This window comes from Mastigoproctus giganteus, chromosome 3 (assembly GCF_048544385.1).
Source record: "Mastigoproctus giganteus isolate SK-2022 chromosome 3, ASM4854438v1, whole genome shotgun sequence".
NCBI lineage: Eukaryota > Metazoa > Arthropoda > Arachnida > Uropygi > Thelyphonidae > Mastigoproctus > Mastigoproctus giganteus.
Genome location: NC_143577.1, coordinates 74242111 through 74264047, shown reverse-complemented (window position 1 = coordinate 74264047; position 21937 = coordinate 74242111). Strand labels below are relative to the sequence as shown.

At 36.4% G+C, this 21937-nt stretch overlaps 1 protein-coding gene across 1 annotated transcript in view; it reads right to left on the bottom strand.

The window, feature by feature from the left end:
- Positions 1-20449, bottom strand: part of LOC150088084 (glucoside xylosyltransferase 1-like) — an 81356-nt gene extending 60907 nt beyond the window's left edge. Inside the window, exon 1 of the mRNA XM_090370011.1 lies at positions 19674-20449. Coding sequence (XP_090226137.1) covers positions 19674-19963 — 290 coding nt within the window. The 5' untranslated portion in view covers positions 19964-20449. The remainder of the gene's footprint in view (positions 1-19673) is intronic.
- Between the last annotated feature and the right edge of the window lie 1488 nt (positions 20450-21937).

The window sequence follows — 21937 nt, the reverse complement described above, 5'->3', positions numbered from 1 at the left end:
ATCTCCAAGAGAAATAGATTCTTCGTGTCTTGTATTGGTTACATTTGGATCCATCAACCCAGTGGGTTTCTGGGTATTGGATTCAGTTCGCTCCATTTTGCCCTGGAAGGGAGAGCTTTTCCATTCCAGGTTACGCCCCACCACGTGGAGGCAGGAGCAGTGCCACCCTGTGACCAAGCGCTAGAAGGTTCGTAATTAAGATATGTACAAGAAAAGAAAATATAAGGTTGCTGTTGTTGTTATTTGTTTTTTTTTAGGAGCATTAGCAACTAAGGCCATATTGCTCCGGGGATATGCAGTGGTCATTCTCTGACCTTTCCGCATTCTCCATATTTGGTGGTGACGGACTCGAACCCCGGTCTAATCAAGAAGCATGTGCCATGCACTGCTGCTCCTGCCCACCTGGCTACGGAGTCGCCAGAGACAGAAGGTTGTTTTCCTTCTTAATCTAGTAAAGTTTCTTTCTTTACTATAGATTATTTAATTGTGTGTTAATAAATACTTTAAGAAACGATTTATACTTCAAGAAAGAGCACTAATTCAGAGCAAAGTCACTTGATCACAGAATTGCTTGGCACCTGGGGCCCCAAAAATGAGGCCTCTGGACCTGTATGTAGTACCTAAGATGTGGCAAAACCTTATACAACGGGATGATCATCTTGTCCCTGCTGGCAAAATCCTTGACATATCACTGAGAGAACCTCACGAGATGCCTTCCCAGCCTCTCTCAGAAAACTTCATGCCAGACTATATGATTACCCCTAGGTCTCTTTCATTCTCTTCTGTTTAGAGCAGGGTACCACATTCTGAGATTATTGCTACCGAAATGTAATGCCTTGTATTATCAATGTTAAAACTCAACTTCAGTTTTCAACGTATCTAAGTAATTTACTCAGGTGATCAATATCATTAATAAATACTGAACAGTAAGGGTCTCAGCAGCAAACCATGAGGGATTTCCATTAAAAACATTAGTCCAGAGCAGTGTCCATTAATAAACCATTTGTGGTCTCCTGCCATCCAATTATCCCTTTATTCATGGCAATAACTTGTCCTTAATGCCACACTGCTCCAAGCTGTATAGCAGCCATTCATGTGGAAACACATCAAATGCTATACTAAAATCTAAATACTGTATATGATGTCAAAATTATTTTATGCATACAAGTACCTTTATAACTACTTCATAGTAGCTAATCGGATTGGCTAAACAAAATCTGTGCTGTAATTGTCATATAACCTGTCATAAATTGTTATAACTGTCAAGCTGACCTTGCATTACTTCTTTAATTGATTCCATTATTTTCTCTGTCACTGAAGTTAAGTGCAGAGATCTGTAATTACTTACTTTGTCCTTTGATACCCTTTTGTGAATAAGAGAAACATTTCTATATTCCAGTTTGTAGGGAACTCACCCCCAAATCCAAGAATGCTCTCATATTTTATTACCTCTTTTGCTGCTTCATTCAATATAACTGGATAGATTTCATCAGCTCCGGGTGCCTTATTTCCTTTCAGCTGCAATAATATTTCATCCACTTTCCTTTCACTTATCATAAAACATTTAACTCCCAGTCAAAATCAGGTATACTTCTGGTATCTCCATACTGAAAAACTTCTTCACATGTGAATGTAGATATACACTATTTATTCAGTTTGTTAGCAACCTGAACAGGATCTTCAACAGTTATGCCATTCACATCCAGTGGACCACATGGTTTGGTAGATTTCTCATAATCTGCATTAGCCTGCTTAAACCTCTTATTGACTTGATTGCATATTAGTTTATACCCACTGCAGGCCTCTGCATCTTCTGAAAATTTATAATTGTCCCATGCATTTTTCTTCTCAGTTACCAGTCTCATCAGTTCATCTGACATCCATTAGGTCTAAACCTTGAACAATATCTCATAGTTGGTATAAAGTTTAATAGGATTATTTATTTAGCATTAATTGAAATCTCACTGAAAAGATTTGAAACACTGTCTAAGTCCATTAAAGTCATCACTGAAAAAGCAAAATCCCTTCCTTTTACCTTTGACAGTCATTTATTTAAATAAATCCTATACTACACTATGATTACTGTCACCTAGTGGTTCCTTTATTTGAAGATTCTTAATGCATGAAGAGTTATTGCTGATAACTCAATGGTCAGTAAAACGAAACTTTTTTCATCAAAAAGGTAAATAGACTTTTACAAATCAGTTTTGCACTCTTATATTGGCTGTTTTCAGTTGTTTCCTACATATGTAGTTTTTGTTATATGACTGCTTATAATATCATTACAAGTTAAGACAATTTCATTAAAGAACACAAAACTGGTTATAATTATATTTTCATCACTTCATAGTTTAAACCCAATATACTTAATTAAAATAATACAATATACTATTGTAAAAAAGATACGTACAATTTAAAAATGTTGTGCAGATGATTTCTTTGGTATGCTTTGTATACCAAAGAAATCATCTGCACAACATACATTTGTTCCAGAAACCTTGGTAGCAGTTTTCCGCTGACTCTTGATGGAATTGTTCCTCCTGTTTGTCACTCACTGTTCAAAGATTTTTGGGAAATATATCTAGCTGAAATACAAGAAATGAAATTTCAGTGATGTACAATATCCCATTTCTTTATATGCACTGGGCAGTTTCTGAATTCCATCTTTATATGTGGGAGACAAACAGTTTTTACAAAGCCATTTGATAGCATGCCATGCTTTTAATTCTAATACATTGAGGCATTTTTCAAAGCTTTCATCCTGTAGAAGCTCTCTGATTTGAGACCCTACAAAGATTCGCTCTTTCACTTTCATGGCACTAATCTCTGGAAATTTTTCACTCAAGCAATGAAATCCTCTTGAATTCATCTTACTCACTTTTTTCATAAAACTCTTCATTATGCCAAGTTTAATGTGGAGAGGTGGAAGGAAAAACTTCACTGGATCCACTAACAGAATATACCACACACTACTTGTACCTAGCTCATACATGCTTCTTTCTGGCCAGTCGCTTTTGATGTAATGGTCTACAGTAGACTAGCTTTCCCAAAGACATAGGAAATGATATTTTTTGAACCCTCCTTGCATATCCATTAACATACCAATGACTATGAAGTTCCTCTAATGAGTGATGGTTAGAGTGATGTCTTTGTTTTATAGTATGTTTCCTTTAGATGAACAGGCAATGGGGATGGATAGCTTTAAGTTTCCATTATGCAACAGAACAGCTTTCAAACTCTGATGTGAGGAGTTGAAGAGAGATGCCATTCAGACATTGCATGTACTTGTGAGAATTCCTTGAAAAACTCATGTAATTCAAAACTTTCAGTAAAAGAGCAGACAGTTTACTATAAAGAATGTCACCAAAACTTGGTTTATTTTTTGATATTGATATGTCCATGAAATGAAGGTACTGGAAATGGCATACTGTTATCGTGGGAGATTGGTCTTCATCAAAAAATTCAGGTTTGTATAAATAATCTTGTACTTATTCTTGGCTGAGAATCCAGTTATATTCACATGTAACGATTCTCAGAAACCTATGGCAGATATAAGCTAGTCTGTAATCAAGTCACAAAGGAGGTTAGGCAGGCGAAGGCAGATTACGAGAAATCTTTGGCAAAGGATGCTAAGAAAAATAGCAAGGATTTCTTTACTTATATAAACTCTAAAGAAGGGGATGAATCTGATTGGTCCACTTGATATCGATGGTTCGACTGTTGATGATCCTGCTCAGATAGCAAACAAACTGAATGAGTATTTTGCATCTACATTCACACATGAGGAGTTAAGAATTGAAAATGCCAGAAGTTTATCAAATTGTAGCTGTTGTTGTTGTTATTTGGTTTTTAGGAGCATTAGCAACTAAGGCCATATTGCTCCGGGCATATGCGGTGGTCATTCCCTGACGTTTCCGCATCCTCCGTATTTGGTGGTCACGGGCTCGAATGCCGGTCTAATCAAGAAGCGTGTGCTACTCATTGCTGCTCCTGCCCACCTGGCTACAGAGGCGCTGATCAAATTGTAGCAGGGTGCTTAATGATTTTGTAATAATTGAGTGCAAAGTGGAGGAAAAACTGTTGAAGTTAAACATAAGAAAGGCACCTGGGGTGGATGGGATCTATCCAGTTATATTAGAGGCAGTGGCAAAGGAAGCAAGCAAACCCTGAGCCATAATTATGAGAGCATCCCTGGACTCGGGGGAGGTCCCCATGGACTGGAGATGTGCAAATGTATCCCCAATTCACAAAGGGGGGAATCGAAGGGTGACACGAGTAATTACAGACAAGTTAGTTTAACTTCTGTTCCCGGCAAAATAATGGAGTCACTGTTAAAGGTGCATTGCAGGATCATCTAGACAAGACTGCAGCAATAATTCAGATATAGCATGGGTTTGTTAAGGGAAAGTCTTGTCTGACAAATTTGATTGGATACTATGATGTGGTTACAAAGGAACTGGATGCAAAAAATAATTTTAATATCGTTTACTTGGATTTCAGGGAAGCTTTTGACACTATTGTGCACGGAAGACTACTGTACAAATTAGAGCAGAATGGTATTAAGGGTAAGTTGCTACAATGGACAAAAGGATGATTGAGTAGGAGAAGACAGAGGGTGGTATCCAATGGGTGCTGCTCTTCGTGGACTAATGTTATTAGTGGAGTCCCACAGGGTTCGGTGTTGGGTCCACTGTTGTTTTGTATATTTATAAATGATACTGATGAAGGTATATCAGGCTTAGTGTCGAAGTTTGCAGATGATACAAAGGTTGGCAGGGTTGTTAATGACAGTAATGGCAGTGTGCTACTGCAACAGAATCTACAAAATTTGGGAAGATGGGTTGAGAAGTGGCAACTGAAGTTTAACATTGACAAATGCAAAGTACTGCATATGGGTAGAAGTAATCCCAGAGGAACGTACCAACTGTGTGATACTACACTTAAGGTGGTAGAAAATGAAAAAGACCTGGGAGTAATTGTGCAGTCAGATATGAAGTTTTCTGAGCAATGCAGACAGGCAGCCAGGGCAGGTCATGGGTTTTGTCAATGATATACAGGAATTTTGCTAGCAGAGAAAAGGAGGTGATTGTCCCTCTGTATAAGGCAATGGTCAGGCCATACCTTGAGTACTGTGTACGTGTCTGGAGGCCTCATTTTAGGAAGGATGTAGATTTGCTTGAGCATGTACAGAAGGGCAACAAGTTGTTGTTGTTGTGGTTTTTTCTGGCGCAAGAGCTACTTAAGCCATATTGCGCCTAGGGCAACAAGATTGGTGAGGGAAATTAAGGGATCCTCTTACCAAGAGAGGCTTAAAAATTCTGCAAATTGCAGCAGCTGGAGACTAGGCACCTGCGAGGTGATCTGATTGAGGTGTATAAGGCCTTGAATGGGTTGAGCATGCTGAATTCTGATGGGATTCTTCCTCTTGTTCAGATTACAAACCTAAGGGGACATAAATGCAAATTGAGGAAAGACAGATGTAGAATAGCTGTGTGGAAATTTGCCTTTAGCCAGAGGGTGGTTAATTGCTGGAACAAACTTCCATCTGTCATTGTGGAAGTTGATAGGTTAAATAAATTTAAGGAGGAACTGGACAAACATTTAGAGGGAATTGTTGTGTAAATTTTTTTTTTTGGCTGATGCTGCATAAGCTCATATGCTTGCTTTCTTGCATCACATGCCACTATTATTACTACTACTACTTACAAAAGTAACAATCACCATCATGGTCTTTTGGCTCTCTCCATATCAAGGTATGACAAACAGCATTGAATTTTTACATCAACCAATTGTTCAACCAATGATATAATCCATTCAAACAAGCAGTACAAATAACATGTGGTGCCATGCCTTATTCAGATCACCTAGAGGACAGCCAAAGAATAACTGGCAACAACATACAACATCTGGCAACAGCATGCCAACATCTGTCATGATCGTATGATGTAGTGATTTAGTTAGGAAAGAGCCATGCACAGCAAAATTTGTTGGGGTGATTTTTATACTTTCAAGGCATCATGATGAATGTGTTTCTGTAATTCAAAGGCTCTTATCTAAAACAATTTACAGTGAAATAATTAAATTGAAATAACAAGGATATATTCAAACAATTATGAATGTATAAACAATAATAATAAATAAATATATATATTCATTTAGGTTGACTGACTCAGATAAAGGGTTTTCCTTCCTCTTGGTGCCTCTCTGATATGCTCATATTGAAGATTCATCCAGTAAATCCCGAAATGTTCTGCTACTGTATAAGTGACCTAGGGCTGTAATTGAGGGTTTATGCCATATACCCTCTGGATTTTTTTTTAAGTGAACAGCGTATACCTTGTTTTTGAATGACTTGATAAAAAACAAATATTAAAATATTTACTGAAAATTAAAAAAAATAAATTAATTAGAATTTAATTCTTAGGCAATACTTATAGTTTTATTATTAATATATATGCCATATATATAAGTAAATATGCCGTGTGTATGTGTGTCTATATATATATATATATATACAGGTATATGCTATACCCTCTGCCAACCGGGCTAGCCGGGTGGGTAAAGTGCCTGCCTGGCAACCTAAAGGTCGCGAGTTTGAATCCTGCCTCGGCCTTGGATCACAGTACAAAATGCAAAAACCTTGGGAGGTGCAATATGGCCACAGAAGCCAATGCGCCAACAACTAACAAAAAAAAAAAAAAAAACCCTCTGGAATTCAATTAATAAGCACAGTATACTCTCTGCATATGTAACATTCCCAGAGTATACCTTCTGTTAATTTTACAACTACAGCACTGAAGTGACCGGCCCACAAGTTTCTGTTAATATCTGGCAATTGAAAGTCCTCATGCCAAGATGCTGATTTAATGGCCTACTCTATGTGTCTGTATAGTTCTTCATTATACTCATAACCATGAGTAGTATAATGAAGACTCTACTCTACTTCTACTCTCATTTTAGTAGCACCATGTTTCTAATATCCCTAAAATGCCTGTATTTGACAACCAATATTTAAAATTTGTAAAATTTATTTACTATGCTCCTAGCATTAGGTGGTAGATGACTTTCATCAACTGGTGAAATACCCCCACTTTGCTTATTGGAGGCTTGAAGTGGTGAAACCCATGTTTAGTCTCTAGAGCAAAGTTTCCGGCATCTCCCTCCCCCAATACTTCTCCTTCAACCCATGCACGGTACTAAGTACTATAGGTTTTGATACCTTTTGTGTTTGGGGTTTTCATAAAAAAAAAAAAAAAGTAAATGTGTGCCTGTTTTTGCTTTTAGTAACTTTAACACATATTTGTTTGTCCCCCATGAGGATCCTCAGCAGGCCTTGTAATTCCCCACACTTTAGTTTCCAAGCTGCCGGAAGTGTGAGGATCGCTGATCTATTAACCCGTGTATCTCTCCCATCACCAAACACTGACTCAAAAGCAACAGCAAATATTCCTACACTCCTTCTATTTAAGTATATCCCATTCCTGTAAAAACAGTCCCTCCTGTTAGCCTTATAAGAGTAGTTTTTCTATACATCAACCAATTAGGTGAGCATCATTATCTATATATATATCATAATTAGTATTAAATTGCTTCTGATGTGGTATAAGGTAATATACAGATAACATAATGGAAAACAAACTTGTTGAGAAAATTCTGCACTAGTTCATGTATCATCAGCTGCAATTAAGTGTCATATATAAATATATATCATATAATGTCAAAGTATATATGTAAAACACATTATATATGTTAGACACAGTGATGAAGGATATTGCAGAGGTTATCTATTCCAGTGGCATCAGAGGTTGAAGTCTAGAAAATATGCTAAAACAGGTGAAATATGGTGAATTATAGGAAAATGGAAAATCGCTAATCTGCTCGATTAATCTATTACTTCAGGAGGTGGAAAAAACTAGAAAGAGATAGCAAGATGTTGAACATTGAGATGACAGTATAAAATCAAATGATGTAACTTGGTTATACCAGGGTAGCCAGTCCTATAACAATTGATGGGTCCTGGATAGTAACATTGGGTGGTATTTTGGAAATAAGATAGTGTGTAAGTAACATATTTAAAACCTAAACATAAATATAAAACCAAAGACATTACAATTTAAAATCACATCATTAAGAGAATTATAATTTATAAATATAATATAATTAATAAACCTACAAAAACATACCGTGGCAAACTTAGTTTGGTTTTTGGTAATGTACAAAATGATGCATTGAACTCATAATGAAAAAAGGTTTTATAAAAAATATAGGCAGTCTGGAGTGTGTGAATTTATCTCAACTTGTATAAGGAACACAAAGTACCATTATCTCATATTTTATTAACCTACTTTACTTGAGTAGAAACTTTTGAGACCTATTAGTATTACTATTAAAGCACCAACCTATTAAACCAGCTCACTGAACTGTATCTGTGTGTAATACTTATGTCCATAAATTTTAGATTGCATTTTTTTAAAACTAAAAGAAACTTAAAACCAAAAAATCTTAAGACACTATAAGGTCATAAGAATTTCAAAATTCTGTGGTAATCCACTATTCTTCCTATCTTTACCATATCTTTTCTGTAGTATCATCACTTTTTTTTTTTAAATCTATAATAAAAGCTTTTTTATCTGGCACTTAGATAAACAGAAAGATCTGGCAAACAGAAGCATTTATATCCTGGCATAGAGGTGGTGCACTAGTATATACTCAATTTTAGTTTTACTATTACAATAGTAAAGCTAAAATTCTACAACAGTAAAACTAAATCCATTAGTTCTATTTAGGTTGATGAAACATTCCGATCACTAAAATTTATATAACCGGAATGCCCTAATCCATGCTGGATAACAACACTTTTAATGTACATATATCAATATTATTCATTTCTAATCACTAAATTTACAAAATCACTATATGATTGTATAAATTTTGCACCACAGTTATGATTTGTCATTAACTATAATAGAAGGAATTACTAATTTTAACCTCTCAGCTTGAGTTTCAAAAACACAGCATCATTAGTATTAGCAAATGCACATGATGCAAGAAAGCAAGCGTATATAGTGTCAGCCAAAAAAAAAAAAAAAAAAAACCTTCTCATTTCACCCATCCACTTGCTCCAAATGGTTGCTTAGTTCTGCCTTGAATCTATTTAAGCTATCAACTTCTACAACGACAGATGGAAGTTTGTTCCACAAATCAACCACCCACTGGCTAAAGGCAAACTTCCACAGATCTATCCTAAAACTGCCTTTCCTCAATTTGAATTTATGCCCTCTCAGGCGATTATTCTGACAAAACGAAAAGTCCAATCAGCACTGAGCATGCTCAAACCATTCAAGGCTTTATACACCTCTATCAGATCACCTCACCAGCACCTAGTCTCCAGACACTGTAATTTGCAAAACTTAAGCTTTTCTTCGTAAGAGCAACCCTTTGTTCCATTCACTAATCTTGTTGCCCTTCTCTGTACTCGTTCCAGCAGCTCTACATCCTTCTTGAAATGAGGCCTCCAGACCTGTATACAGTACTCAAGGTGTAGCCTGACCATTGCCTTATACAGGGGGATAATCACCTCCTTATCCCTGCTAGAAAAATTCCTGTATATCATTGACAAGACACCATGAGCTACTCTTGCAGACCATCTGCACTGCTCAGAAAACTTCATATCTGCCTGCACAATTACCCCCAGGTCCTTTTCACTCTCTATCACTGTCAGTGTAGTACCACACAGTTGATATGTTACTCTGGGGTTACTGCTTCCCATATGCAGTACTTTATATTTGTCAATGTTAAACTTCAGTTGCTACCTCTCAGCCCACCTGCTCGACTTTTCTAGATCCTGCTGCAGCAGCATACTGTCATTAGCGTCATTAACAACCCTGTCGACCTTCGTATCATCTGCAAACTTGGACATTAAGCCTGATATACCATCAACGTCACTAATAAATACAGAAAACAAACAATGGACCCAACACTGAACCCTGGGGTACTCCACTAATAACATTAGTCCATGAAGAGCCGTGTCCACTGATTACCACTCTCTGCCTTTTCCCACTCAACCATCCCTTTATCCATAGCAGCAATTTGCCTCCAGTGCCACACTGCTCCAATTTGTGCAGCAGCCTTCCATGTGCAACAGTATCAAAAGCCTTTCTAAGATCCAAATATATGATATCAAAATTATTCTTTGCCTCCAGTTCCTTTGTGACCACATCATAGTATCCAATCAAATTGGTCAGAGAAGACTTCCCTTAACATGGGACAAATACTTGTTTTAAAGCCTATTTATATACACAGGTCAAAGTATAAATTGAGTTATTTTTGTCTCTTGCTTAACAATAATTCCACTCAATTCGTGCAACCTGTCATTTTAATCACAGAATAGCATTCTACAGTGCAAAAAAGTCAGTTGTCACTGAATACTTGAAATCTTCAACATTGTAAATCTAACTGTACAATGTAATGTGAATCACTTCAACAATTTTTTAATTTTATGACAAAGATTACAAAACCCTCCTGATAATTCCTAAACAAGAACCACTTGCAAAACACTGTACTGTCCTCAGGGGGAATCAATTACTCAGGCATACCTTGGGATGACAACTAATATTCACACTTTCCTGCTTTCATAAATACTAACTGTTTGTAATTCCCCATTTTTCATGCCTTTTCTGTAACTGTGTTTCTAAAAAGACACTCTCAACTTACAGATTTTTTCTGATTGCATTTTGCTAACATGTCTTGGGGTTTAGCAAAAATTGAAATTTTAATTTCTGTAACTTTTTCAATTCTGATAGTCATTTTGTCTATAGAAAATACAGATCTTATTTAATAGTAATGGCAAATTGATGTAATACATTGCATTTTTATATGAATGTAGTTGATCAGAAAAAAATACTAAAATAGTTTATGCTTCCTCCAATAAATTTCATTAATAGAAGTTTCCTATTTTATGATACAGAATATTCACACCTTCCAAATTTCTATGTGATATGTTTATATTCGATGTAGTATGTAATTTTAAATAAAAAAGTTTAGAAATGTTAAAATTAAAGAACACGCATTACAAATTGAAATGGCTCACATTTAGCCAATTCCTAAAAAAGGTGACAAATCTCACCCTTCCAACTGCCATCCTACTGCATTTACCTCCACCCTTTCCAAAGAAATGGAGATATCTATTAACTTCAACACTATTTTACACTCTTTTGAAATCTCAATATGGATTCTGTTAGTGCCAATCCTACTGGTGATATCCTGGCTTGTTATTCAACTGTGGTCAAATTCCACATAAAAGTATCAAGGAATTCAAACAGTTGCCTATGATATTCAACTATCTTTGGTGTAGGGGCCATCTAAGCCTGCTTTCATCTTATGATCTGCCTTCTAATTTTTTAAGGTTTTTTTTCCCACTCTGAATACTTGCTGCACGTGATGGTGGGTGATTGAAAGTATAGAACCCAAAGGTTCTATACTTTCAATCACCCTTTCTCTCCAATGTATCTATCTCCCATTTCTTGGAAATCGTATCCATAGTTCTGGATAATAATATACCCAATCCCACTTTTCCACAAGTTTCTTAAATAGTGCTCTGCAGGTATTAGCATTAGCAGAGGCATTTGATGCAAGAAAGCAAGCTTATGCAGCATCAGCCAAAAAAAAAAAAAAAAAAAAACCCACTTCCACTTCACCCCTCTGTTCGTTCCAAATACCTGTCCAGCTGAGCCTTAAACTTATTTAGGCTATCAACCTCCACCACAATGGATGGAAGTCTGTTCCACCAACCAACCACCCGCTGGCTAAAGGCAAATTTCCTCACGTCTATCCTACATCCGTCTTTCCTCAATTTGAATTTATGCCCTCTCAGGTGATTTTTCTGAGCTAGAGGAAGAATCCCATCAGCACTGAGCATGCTTAAACCATTCAAGGCTTTATACACCTCTATCAGATCACCTCGCTGGTGACTAGTCTCCAGACACTGTAATTTGCAAAACTTAAGCCTTTCTTTGTAAGAGCACCCCTTTGTTCCATTCACTAATCTTGTTGCCCTTCTCTGTACTCGTTCCAGCAGCTCTACATCCTTCTTGAAATGAGGCCTCCAGACCTGTATACAGTACTCTAGGTGTGGCCTGACCATTGCCTTATACAATGGAATAATCACCTCCTTATCCCTGCTGGAAAAATTCCTGTATATCATTGACAATACTCCATGAGCTACTCTTGCAGCCCGTCTGCACTGCTCAGAGAACTTCATATCTGCCTGCACAACCACCCCCAAGTCCCTTTCATTCTCTACCACTGTCAGTGTAGTACCACAGAGTTGATACGTTGCTCTGGGGTTGCTGTTTCCCATGTGTAGTACTTTACATTTGTCAATGTTAAACTTCATTTGCCACCTCTCAGCCCATCTGCTCAACCTTTCCAGATCCTGTTGCAGCAGCATAGTGTCAGTAGTGTCCTTGACAACCCTGCCAACCTTTGTATCATCTGCAAACTTGGACATTAAGCTTGATATACCATCATCAATATCATTTATAAATACAGAAAACAATAATGGACCCAACACTGAGCCCTGAGGGACTCCACTAATAACATTAGTCCACGATGAGCAGTGTCCATTGATTACCACTCTCTGTCTTCTCCCCCTCAACCACCCCTTTATCCATAGCAGCAATTTGCCTCCAATGTCACACTGCTCCAATTTGTGTAGCAGTCTTCCATGTGCAACAGTATCAAAAGTCTTTCTAAGATCCAAGTATATAATATCAAAGTTATTCCCTGCATCCAGTTCTTTTGTGACTGCATCATAATATCCAATCAAGTTGGTCAGGCAAGACTTCCCCTTAACAAAACCATGCTGTGTCTGAGCTATAACTGAAGTCTTGTCTAAATGATCCTGCAGTGCTTCTTTAACCAGTGCCTCCATTAATTTTCCTGGAACAGAAGTTAAGCTCACAGGTCTATAATTACTTGTGTCAGCCTTTGATCCTCCTTTGTGAATTGGGGTCACATTTGCACATTTCCAGTCTATGGGTACCTCCCCTGAGTCCAAGGAAGCTCTCATAATTATGGCTGAGGGTTTGCTTACTTCCTTTGCTGCCTCCTTTAATATAACTGGATAGATCCCATCCACCCCGGGTGCCTTTCTTGTGTTTATCTTCAACAGTTTCTCCTCCACTTTACTCCCAGTTATTTCAAGATTCTGTAGCTTACTGCTAGAGTTGGATACACCTCTGGCATTCCCCTCGCTGAATAACTCCTCATGTGTGAATGTCGATGCAAAATATTCATTTAGTTTGTTAGCTACCTGAGCAGGATCATCAACAGTTGACCCATCAATATCAAGTGGACCAATCTGATTCATCCCCTTCCTTCTAGAGTTTACATAAGTAAAGAACTCTTTGCTGTTTTTCTTTGCATCCCTTGCCAAGGATTTCTTGTAATCTGCCTTTGCCTGCCTAACCTCCTTTGTAACTTGGTTGCATATCAACTTGTATCTATCATAGGCTTCTGTGTCATGTGTTAATTTGTAAGTATCCCATGCATTTTTCTTCTCTGCCATATGCCTCATTAGTTCATCTGACATCCATTTTGGCCTAAACCTTGAACAATATTTCTTAGTTGGTATGTAAAGCCTAGTAGCTTCCAAGATAAGTTCTTTGAATGCTTCCCATTTTGAATTTGCTGTTGGTAACATCATCAGCTGGTCCCACTGTATAGAATTTAAATACTGTCTCAGTCCATCGTAGTCGCCTTTACGGAAGCAATAACCCTTCCCTTTACCCCTAATGGTAGTTACCTCTTTGAGTAAATCCCACTTCAGCACACTGTGATCACTGCCACCTAGTGGTTCGTTTATCTGCAGATTCTTAATGCATGAAGAATCACTGCTGATAATCAAATCAAGAGTATTACTCCCTCTAGTTGCCTCCCGAACATGCTGATGTAGAAAACAATCATCCAATAAATCCACAAAAGCCCTGCTAGTGTGTGAGTAACCAGCCCCCAAATTCCAGTCAATATCTGGGAAATTAAAATCTCCCATTATAAGACTCTCTGATTTACTGGCCCACTCTATTTCCCTGTACAGTTCCTTATTATACTCATCAGAGTCATTAGGCCTATAGCACACTCCTACTCTCAATTTTGATCTCCCAATGCTTATGTCACACCAAACTGACTCAACACTGCACTGTCCGGCGATGTCGACTGGCTTCACTTCCTTGGTTTTTATGTGTTTCTTAACTAATAGCATAACCCCTCCCCCCTTCCTATCCTGTCTATCCTTTCTGTAGACGTTGTACTCCCCAAATTGCAGTTCTGCATCCCTTATATCTGTGTGACACCACGTCTCTGATATCCCAACAATATCTGCCTTTGATGTTTTGAGCAATACCTCAAATTCATCAAATTTATTTACTAAACTCCTAGCATTGGTGTACATGCAAGTATACCTGCACCTGTTTCTATTCTTAGCTACCCTAACACAACCCATGTGTTTACTTGTACCGCAATGGCTCCCAGCAGTCTCTGAAATACCATGCATCTTGTTTTCCAGGCTTCTGCTCATTCTAATAGAAGCAGTGCAAGAATCTCTTTCACCTCTGCCAGTGGCTACTGTTAATCTATTGGTCTTTGTCTCCCCCCAAGCTAGCAGTTTTCCGACCCACCTAACACTGCCTCGATAGCATCAGCAAATATTCTTGCACCCTTTCTATTTAAGTGTATCCCATCCCTGTAGAAGCAATCTCTCCTGTTAACAAGTACAGTCCAGGCTGAAAAAAATTCTACCCCTTGAGCCTTGCACAATCTTTCCAGGGCCGAATTGATTGACAAGGCTCTCAAGGCTCGCAGGTAATTTTCTAGTGGAGCAAATAAAACTTAGTTAACCTCAAGAAAGATTTCAAATCTCTTCTTGGCATAAGCATATCCAAAACATTGCTTCTGCTGCATTAAAAAGCTAAGCTTACTTTTTTAATCTCAGCAGATAACTCTACAAATTGCAAATCTGCCCTCCCACAAAATATTGTCTTCATATTGGCCTTAAAACCAGCCCTAAACTTTTAGGCTGTTCAAAAGACAGCAATGATATTAATAGATGGTACCTCTCATACAAACACGACACCCCTATAATACAGACATTGTTTCTCCTGTATGCCCTCTTTTACAGATATTTCCATATACACTGTTTTTCCCAATTAGTATCTGAAATTCCTCTTCTTGCAGAATTGCAGAAATTTCGAAGAAATTTCATCTTGAAGAAATTTGCGGCTAGAATAGCTGCAAAATTTCAAATTTTGTGCATAACACGACTACAGCACATGTGCTCTTTAGCATACAGAACATGTTGGAAACAGAAGCAAGTACATTACAGTCTTTCTCATAATTTTGATGGATGACCTCTGACGAAGACACTGAAATTGTGAAAAACACTGCAATGTATTCTTATTTCGGGTTGCCTTTTCATTTCTTATTTTAAGTTTTTGCCAACTATCTGTCCCGTTTTCATATCTTACTTGGTTACTTCATTCTAACATATATCGCTACATTTCTTATCCTTTTCGTTGAATTCACTTCTTGTGTACATCGTAGATTCAACAGGATCAAAAAATATATCTTCTTCATACTATAAAATATTAGAAATGTATTAGAACTCTTTATTGCATACAGAACGCACATGCAGTACACAATACCCTTCACGGCTACAAGCCAGGGGTTTCAGTAAAGGCTAATACAAGGTTACAAAGGCTAATACAATATTACAGTAAAGGCTAATACAATGTAATAAACAAGGATGAGATAGGAGAAAAAAATATTATTACTAATTATACAAGTGATATATATACATTATGGCTGTAGGGTATGTCTGCCTATGCAGTGTCCCTGATCCATAACCAGCGTTATCTTTCTTTTTGCTACAATTACACTCCAACCCTTACTTATTTTCTTAATACTATTATATATATATATATATAATATATTTCTTATAAAATATATAAAATTTTATAAATCTTATAAAATATATTTCTTAATACTTATATTTCTTATATTTCTTATAATTCTTATATTTCTTATAAAATATATTTCTTAATATATATATATATATATTATATATATATATATATAATATATTTCTTATAAAATATATAAAATTTTATAAATCTTATAAAATATATTTCTTAATACTATTATATATATATATATATATATAATATATTTCTTATAAAATATATAAAATTTTATAAATCTTATAAAATATATTTCTTAATACTATTATATATATATAATATATTTCTTATAAAATATATAAAATTTTATAAATCTTATAAAATATATTTCTTAATACTATTATATATATATAATAGTATTAAGAAAATAAGTAAGGGTTGGAGCGTAACTGTAGCAAAAAGAAAGATAACGTTGGTTATGGATCAGTGTATCAGGGCCTGCATAGGCAGACATACCCTACAGCCAGAATGTATATATATTTTACAGTATGAAGAAAGAAGATATATTTTTAAAATATATATATATATATATATTAAAATAAAATAAAAAAAGGAAGGAGAGAAGAGAAAGCATGAAAGAAGAAATTTTCGTGGACTAGAGTTACTGACAATCAGGGAAACCCAACTACCATGATGATTATCAGTTTAGTAATAAGATCAATACGAAGAAGAGAGAAATGGAATATTTAAGAGTGAAATTGAAAGGTACTAAGCAGTAAGTACTGTATAATTAGTTCAGAGAGCCAGAGGGCAAGAAATAATTATATAATAGAAAATGAAATAATATTAAGCAAATATGATATTGCCACACAATGTGGAACCTTGGTGTCCCTTATCAAGACTACAAGTAAAGGTGAAAAAATTATATACATATATATATTTTTTTATGAAAACCCCAAACATGAGAGGTATTAGAACCTATAGTACTTGGTACCATGCTTGGGCTGAAGGTTGAGAAGTCGAAAAAAGATATTTGTTGACATTAGACTTGAACTTCTGTAGACTGTAATTTTCAGGAAATATGTAGAAAAAAGCTTGTTCCAAAAAACGGCAGTTGAATGAATAAACGAGGAAGATGAAAGATGTTTCTCTGAGTTTGAAGTTGGACAGTAAATGGATGTTGGCTGGTGATGGCACATGTTCAGATTGTTTTGAAAGAGAGACTGGGAATTATAGAAGCCAATTCAGAAGAACAGTGCCCATGAAAGTATGTGTAGAAAAGGTATGCAGCAGAAACAGTACATATATGAAACAGCAAGTGGAGAGACTTTGTTAAGAGATGAGTCATTAATTAACCTAACTGCCCTCTTCCAAATGGAATCTAGAAGCCTGAGAGAGGCTTTAGGGGCTCTGCCCCAAATGTGGGAACAATATTCCATGCTAGGGCAGATTTGTAATTTGTACAGAGTGAACAGCTGTTTGGAAGAAAGGTAATGATAAGAGCGAAAGAGAAAACCAAGGTTTTTAGTTGCAGAGGAAGCAATATTTATAATGTGCTTGTACCTAGAGAGATTAGAAGTCAGGGTAATCCCCAAAAGAGATATATCATCTTGCCTAGAAATCAGAGTCACCAAAGATAAGAATAGGAACAGAAGAATCCTTTTTGTGAGATATAAGACAGGACTGAGTTTTAGAAGACTGAAATCAACTAAGCTGTCTTTGCCCTACTGGAGAATTACCTGGAGATCGGCATTTAAGGAATTGGTAGTGGATATTCGAGAAGTTGAAGCTGACTGATCAGAGCAAGGTTTCTCAAACTGGAAAGTGGAATGCAATGTGCTATGGTCAGCAAAACTATAGATAGGATTTCCGGTCATGGAAGAAGGTCTTTAATACACAAAAGGAAAAGAGTGGAGAAAAGAACTGAACCTTGAAGAACACCAACATTAGTGGAGAAGTTAGAAGAGAGAGAGAGTCATCTACCATCACCTTCAGTGAGCGGTCAGAGAGGGAAAACTGGATAACCAATTACAAAAAACAGTTGGCAAACCATAAAATGGAAGCTTGTTTAGAAGACCTTTATGCCAAACATGATCAAAAGCCTTTGAGATGTCAAGGGCAACTGCTTGTGTTTCACTGAACTTTTCCATTGAATTTATTTATAAATGGGTAACATAAGCCAGAATATCACCAGTGGATCGACATAGAAATATTTACTAAGATATAAGGATATATGAAATAAATGAAAACTGAAACTGTCACCAAAAATGAAATTGTCAACAGCTTGAAAATTAATACTCACATTATCTCAGATCAGCAATTACTAATTTTTCCTATTTTTAATTTCTTGTCCCTTATGAAAATTCCTGGTAATAATGTCCCTGGTTAAAATGTTAATTACATATCAATAATATTAATAAAAAGAGTTAACCTGACACACAATTATTACAAATATTTATTGAGCCCTCTTCCTTATAAACTTCAATCCAAGACCATATTAGCATTAGTAGAGGCAAGAAAGCAAGCTTATGCATAATCAGCCAAAAAAAAAAAAAAAACACTCCCATTCACTCTTTCATTCATTCCAAATGCCTGCCCAGCTCAGCCTTAAATTTATTTAGGCTATCAACTTCCACAACAAAAGATGGAAGTCTGTTCAACCAATCAACCACCTACTGGCTAAAGGCAAATTTCCACACATCTATTCTACAACTGTCTTTCCTCAATTTGAATCTATGCCCCTTCAGATTCTTAATCTGAGCAAGAGGAAGAATCCCATCAGCATTCAGCTTGCTCAACCCATTCATGGCCTTATACACCTCAATCTGATCACCTCGTAGGTGCTTACTCTCCAGGCACTGCACTTTACAGAACTTAAGCCTTTCTTGGTAAGAGCACCTCTTTGTTCTCCTCACCAATCTTGTTTCCCTTCTTTGTACTTGTTCTAGCAACTCTACATCCTTCCTAAAATGAGATCTCCAGACCTGTACACAGTACTCTAGGTGTGGCCTGACCATTGCCTTGTACAACAGGATAATCATCTCCCTGTCCCTGCTATCAAAATTCCTATATATCATTGACAAGATTACATGACCTGCCCAGGCAGCCCATCTGCACTGCCCAGCGAACTTCATAATTGACTGAACAATTACCTCCAGGTCTTTTTCACTTTCCACTTCCCTGAGTATAGTACCACACAGTTGGTAGGTTTCTCTTCAGTTATTGCTGCCCATATGCAGTACTTTTCATTTGTCAATGTTAAACTTCAGTTGCCACTTCTCAGACCATTTGCCCAACTTATCTAGATCCAGTTGGAGTTGCATATTGTCTTTACTGTCGTTAAGAACACTGCCAACCTTTGTATCATCTGCAAACTTGGACATTCATCCTGATATACCCTCATTAATATCACTGATGAATACACAAAACAACAATGGGCCCAGCACTGAATCCTGGGGAACTCCACTAATAACATTTGTCCACAAAGAGCAGTGTCCATTGATTACCACTCTCTGTCATCTCCCACTCAACCATCCCTTTATCCATTGTAGCAACTTATCCTTAATGCCATACCTCTACAATATATATGCATTAATTTATATTTTAAATAACCTTGCTTTCTTGCACCATTTTGCTAACAACTAACAAAATTTTATACTTTTTCATGTCTGATAGGAACTTAATCAAATGTTCTATATTGTTATATATTAATTTGCCTACCTTACTACAGGTTTCCATTCACTATTATTTGTCACCTTGGTCACTTTAAGGAGGTGACCACTCCACTTCTGTGTCATCTTCTGCATAACAGGTTTAGTGTGAACAGATGGGCCATTAATGACATTTTGATTTTTTTTGCCCCAAACAATTGAAGGTCGAAAAGATTTTGATGAATCCCTCAAATGTTGCTGATCCTTTCTAATAACTGATAAATACAAGAAGATCGTAGTTATTGCTATTAGTATAAAACCAACACGTGAAATGAACTTTATGTGATGACAAATCAACATGATTATTCAGATCAGTGCATTAACTGCGACGCATCTTCAGGTATTGTCAAACCGTATCTATTCTTAACTAATTTATTTCTATAATTCCAACTTACATGAAGCTAATATCTTTTATTTCACGGACTAGTGTAGAAAACTGAAGAAAAAAAAATGAAGTCACACTTATAGAATACTTCATATGGTACGTAGTTTTTACCTTCTTTTATGCCTCATATTTACAAACCTTAAACTCAACAAAATACTGATGAAGAACAAATGTAACTATTTTGTTAAAAACAACACCAAATACTGACAGACACATTCTGTGCTGAAACCCTATTTTGAAGTAAACTAATTAAGAATATTTTAAGGCAAAACTGTTTGATACAGCTCATTCTTTTGCAAATAATCAGTAACCTTCTGACTCGGCACTGAAATTAAAATTTAACAACTTAACCACACAAACACGTGTAAACACACATGACCAACTAACAACTCCCCATGTCAGAGAAGTCACGAACAACTCAGATAACAGTTGACACCTGAGCAGCGAGTTACCAACTCAAAATACAAATTAGTAAATAATAAATAAAATAAAAAATAAAGAACAAAATAAAAATATTCGCCAAAACATAACTAAATAGCCCAATCTCAAGCAAGTAAAATCAACGAAATTCAAAAATAAAGAATAGGAACAAAGATTTGTTTAGTTAATTTTTTTTGCTTTGCCTCTTTTATGCTATTTTTAACACATAACCATATAATTCTATTAAAAAATAAATAAATAAGTTTCTGAGCATTCTTATTTTTTTGCCCCTTGGAACAGCTTGAACATTTCAGTAAAGTAGTAGTACTCTTAGTAGCTTTAGTCCCAATAAATATTCAAATCAACAACAGCAGAAGTTACAGCATACTTCAATTATGACGGAGAAACTTTCATAGACTAGTTGACAGCTGTGAATGAGTTAGCTGATCTCATGAAAAGGTTGCACATTGGGCTGTGCAACGGATGTGTGCAGCACAACAGGGTTGGTGATGCAGACTCAAATTTTTAGAGGTAGGGATGGGGCTATTGCTACGTTAGTTAAGCTACTATGGCATAGTAATAATAAAAGTTTGGAAAGAAACTATGCATTGGTTTCTTTCCAAACAACATTTTGTATTATCATTGCACTGATGCAGCTGCATCACATGCTGTCCCCAAAACATTGGCTTTTACAGCGAATAATCTTTTATGGTGTTTGCATGAAGAAAAGTGATGGGAGTGAATAATCGGCACAGATATGCCGCGATTCTTTATGGGGGATCCCTGTAGCACACAGTCCAGCCAAACACTGTTGGACGTATAATCTCAGTATATGAAAAATTACTCCATAATATATTATTATTATTATTATTATTATTATTATTATTATTATTATTATTATTATTATTAATAGCAATAAGGTGCAAGGAAGCCTGAAGCTTATGCTGCACCAGGCAAAAAAAAAAAAAAAAGTTCCCGGGTTACCCTGAGAGAGAGAGAGAGAGAGAGAGAGAGAGAGAGAGAGAGAGAGAGAGAGAGAGTCAAAAGTAGAAGGGAATCACCAAGAAAGAGAAGAATTATGATATCCAGCTCAGGATCCTGGGTGTGCCAAGCCCATACTCACCAGATGTGAGCCCCCTGGGTTATAAAGATAGTTTGATTTCAGTGAACTTTGTTACACAAATAATAAGGATGATGGAAAGAAATTATCAAAATGACTAGAGCAAAAGGCCTTTAAATAATTTTAAAATTACACAAAATTCTGCATTCAATTTATTTCTCTGGGAAAAGCAGAACAAGTGACAGAGTCATGGGAACTCATATGTGAGAATTGGCGTTGGGGAAAATGTCAGCAAAGAGGAATTCTCATTGTCTGGAATGAGGAAGCCCTTTGTTGAGATTTTGGGTAGTCCAGGATTCGGGTGACATTGTCCTGCTACACATCGTTCAGATCCAATCTTGGGACACAA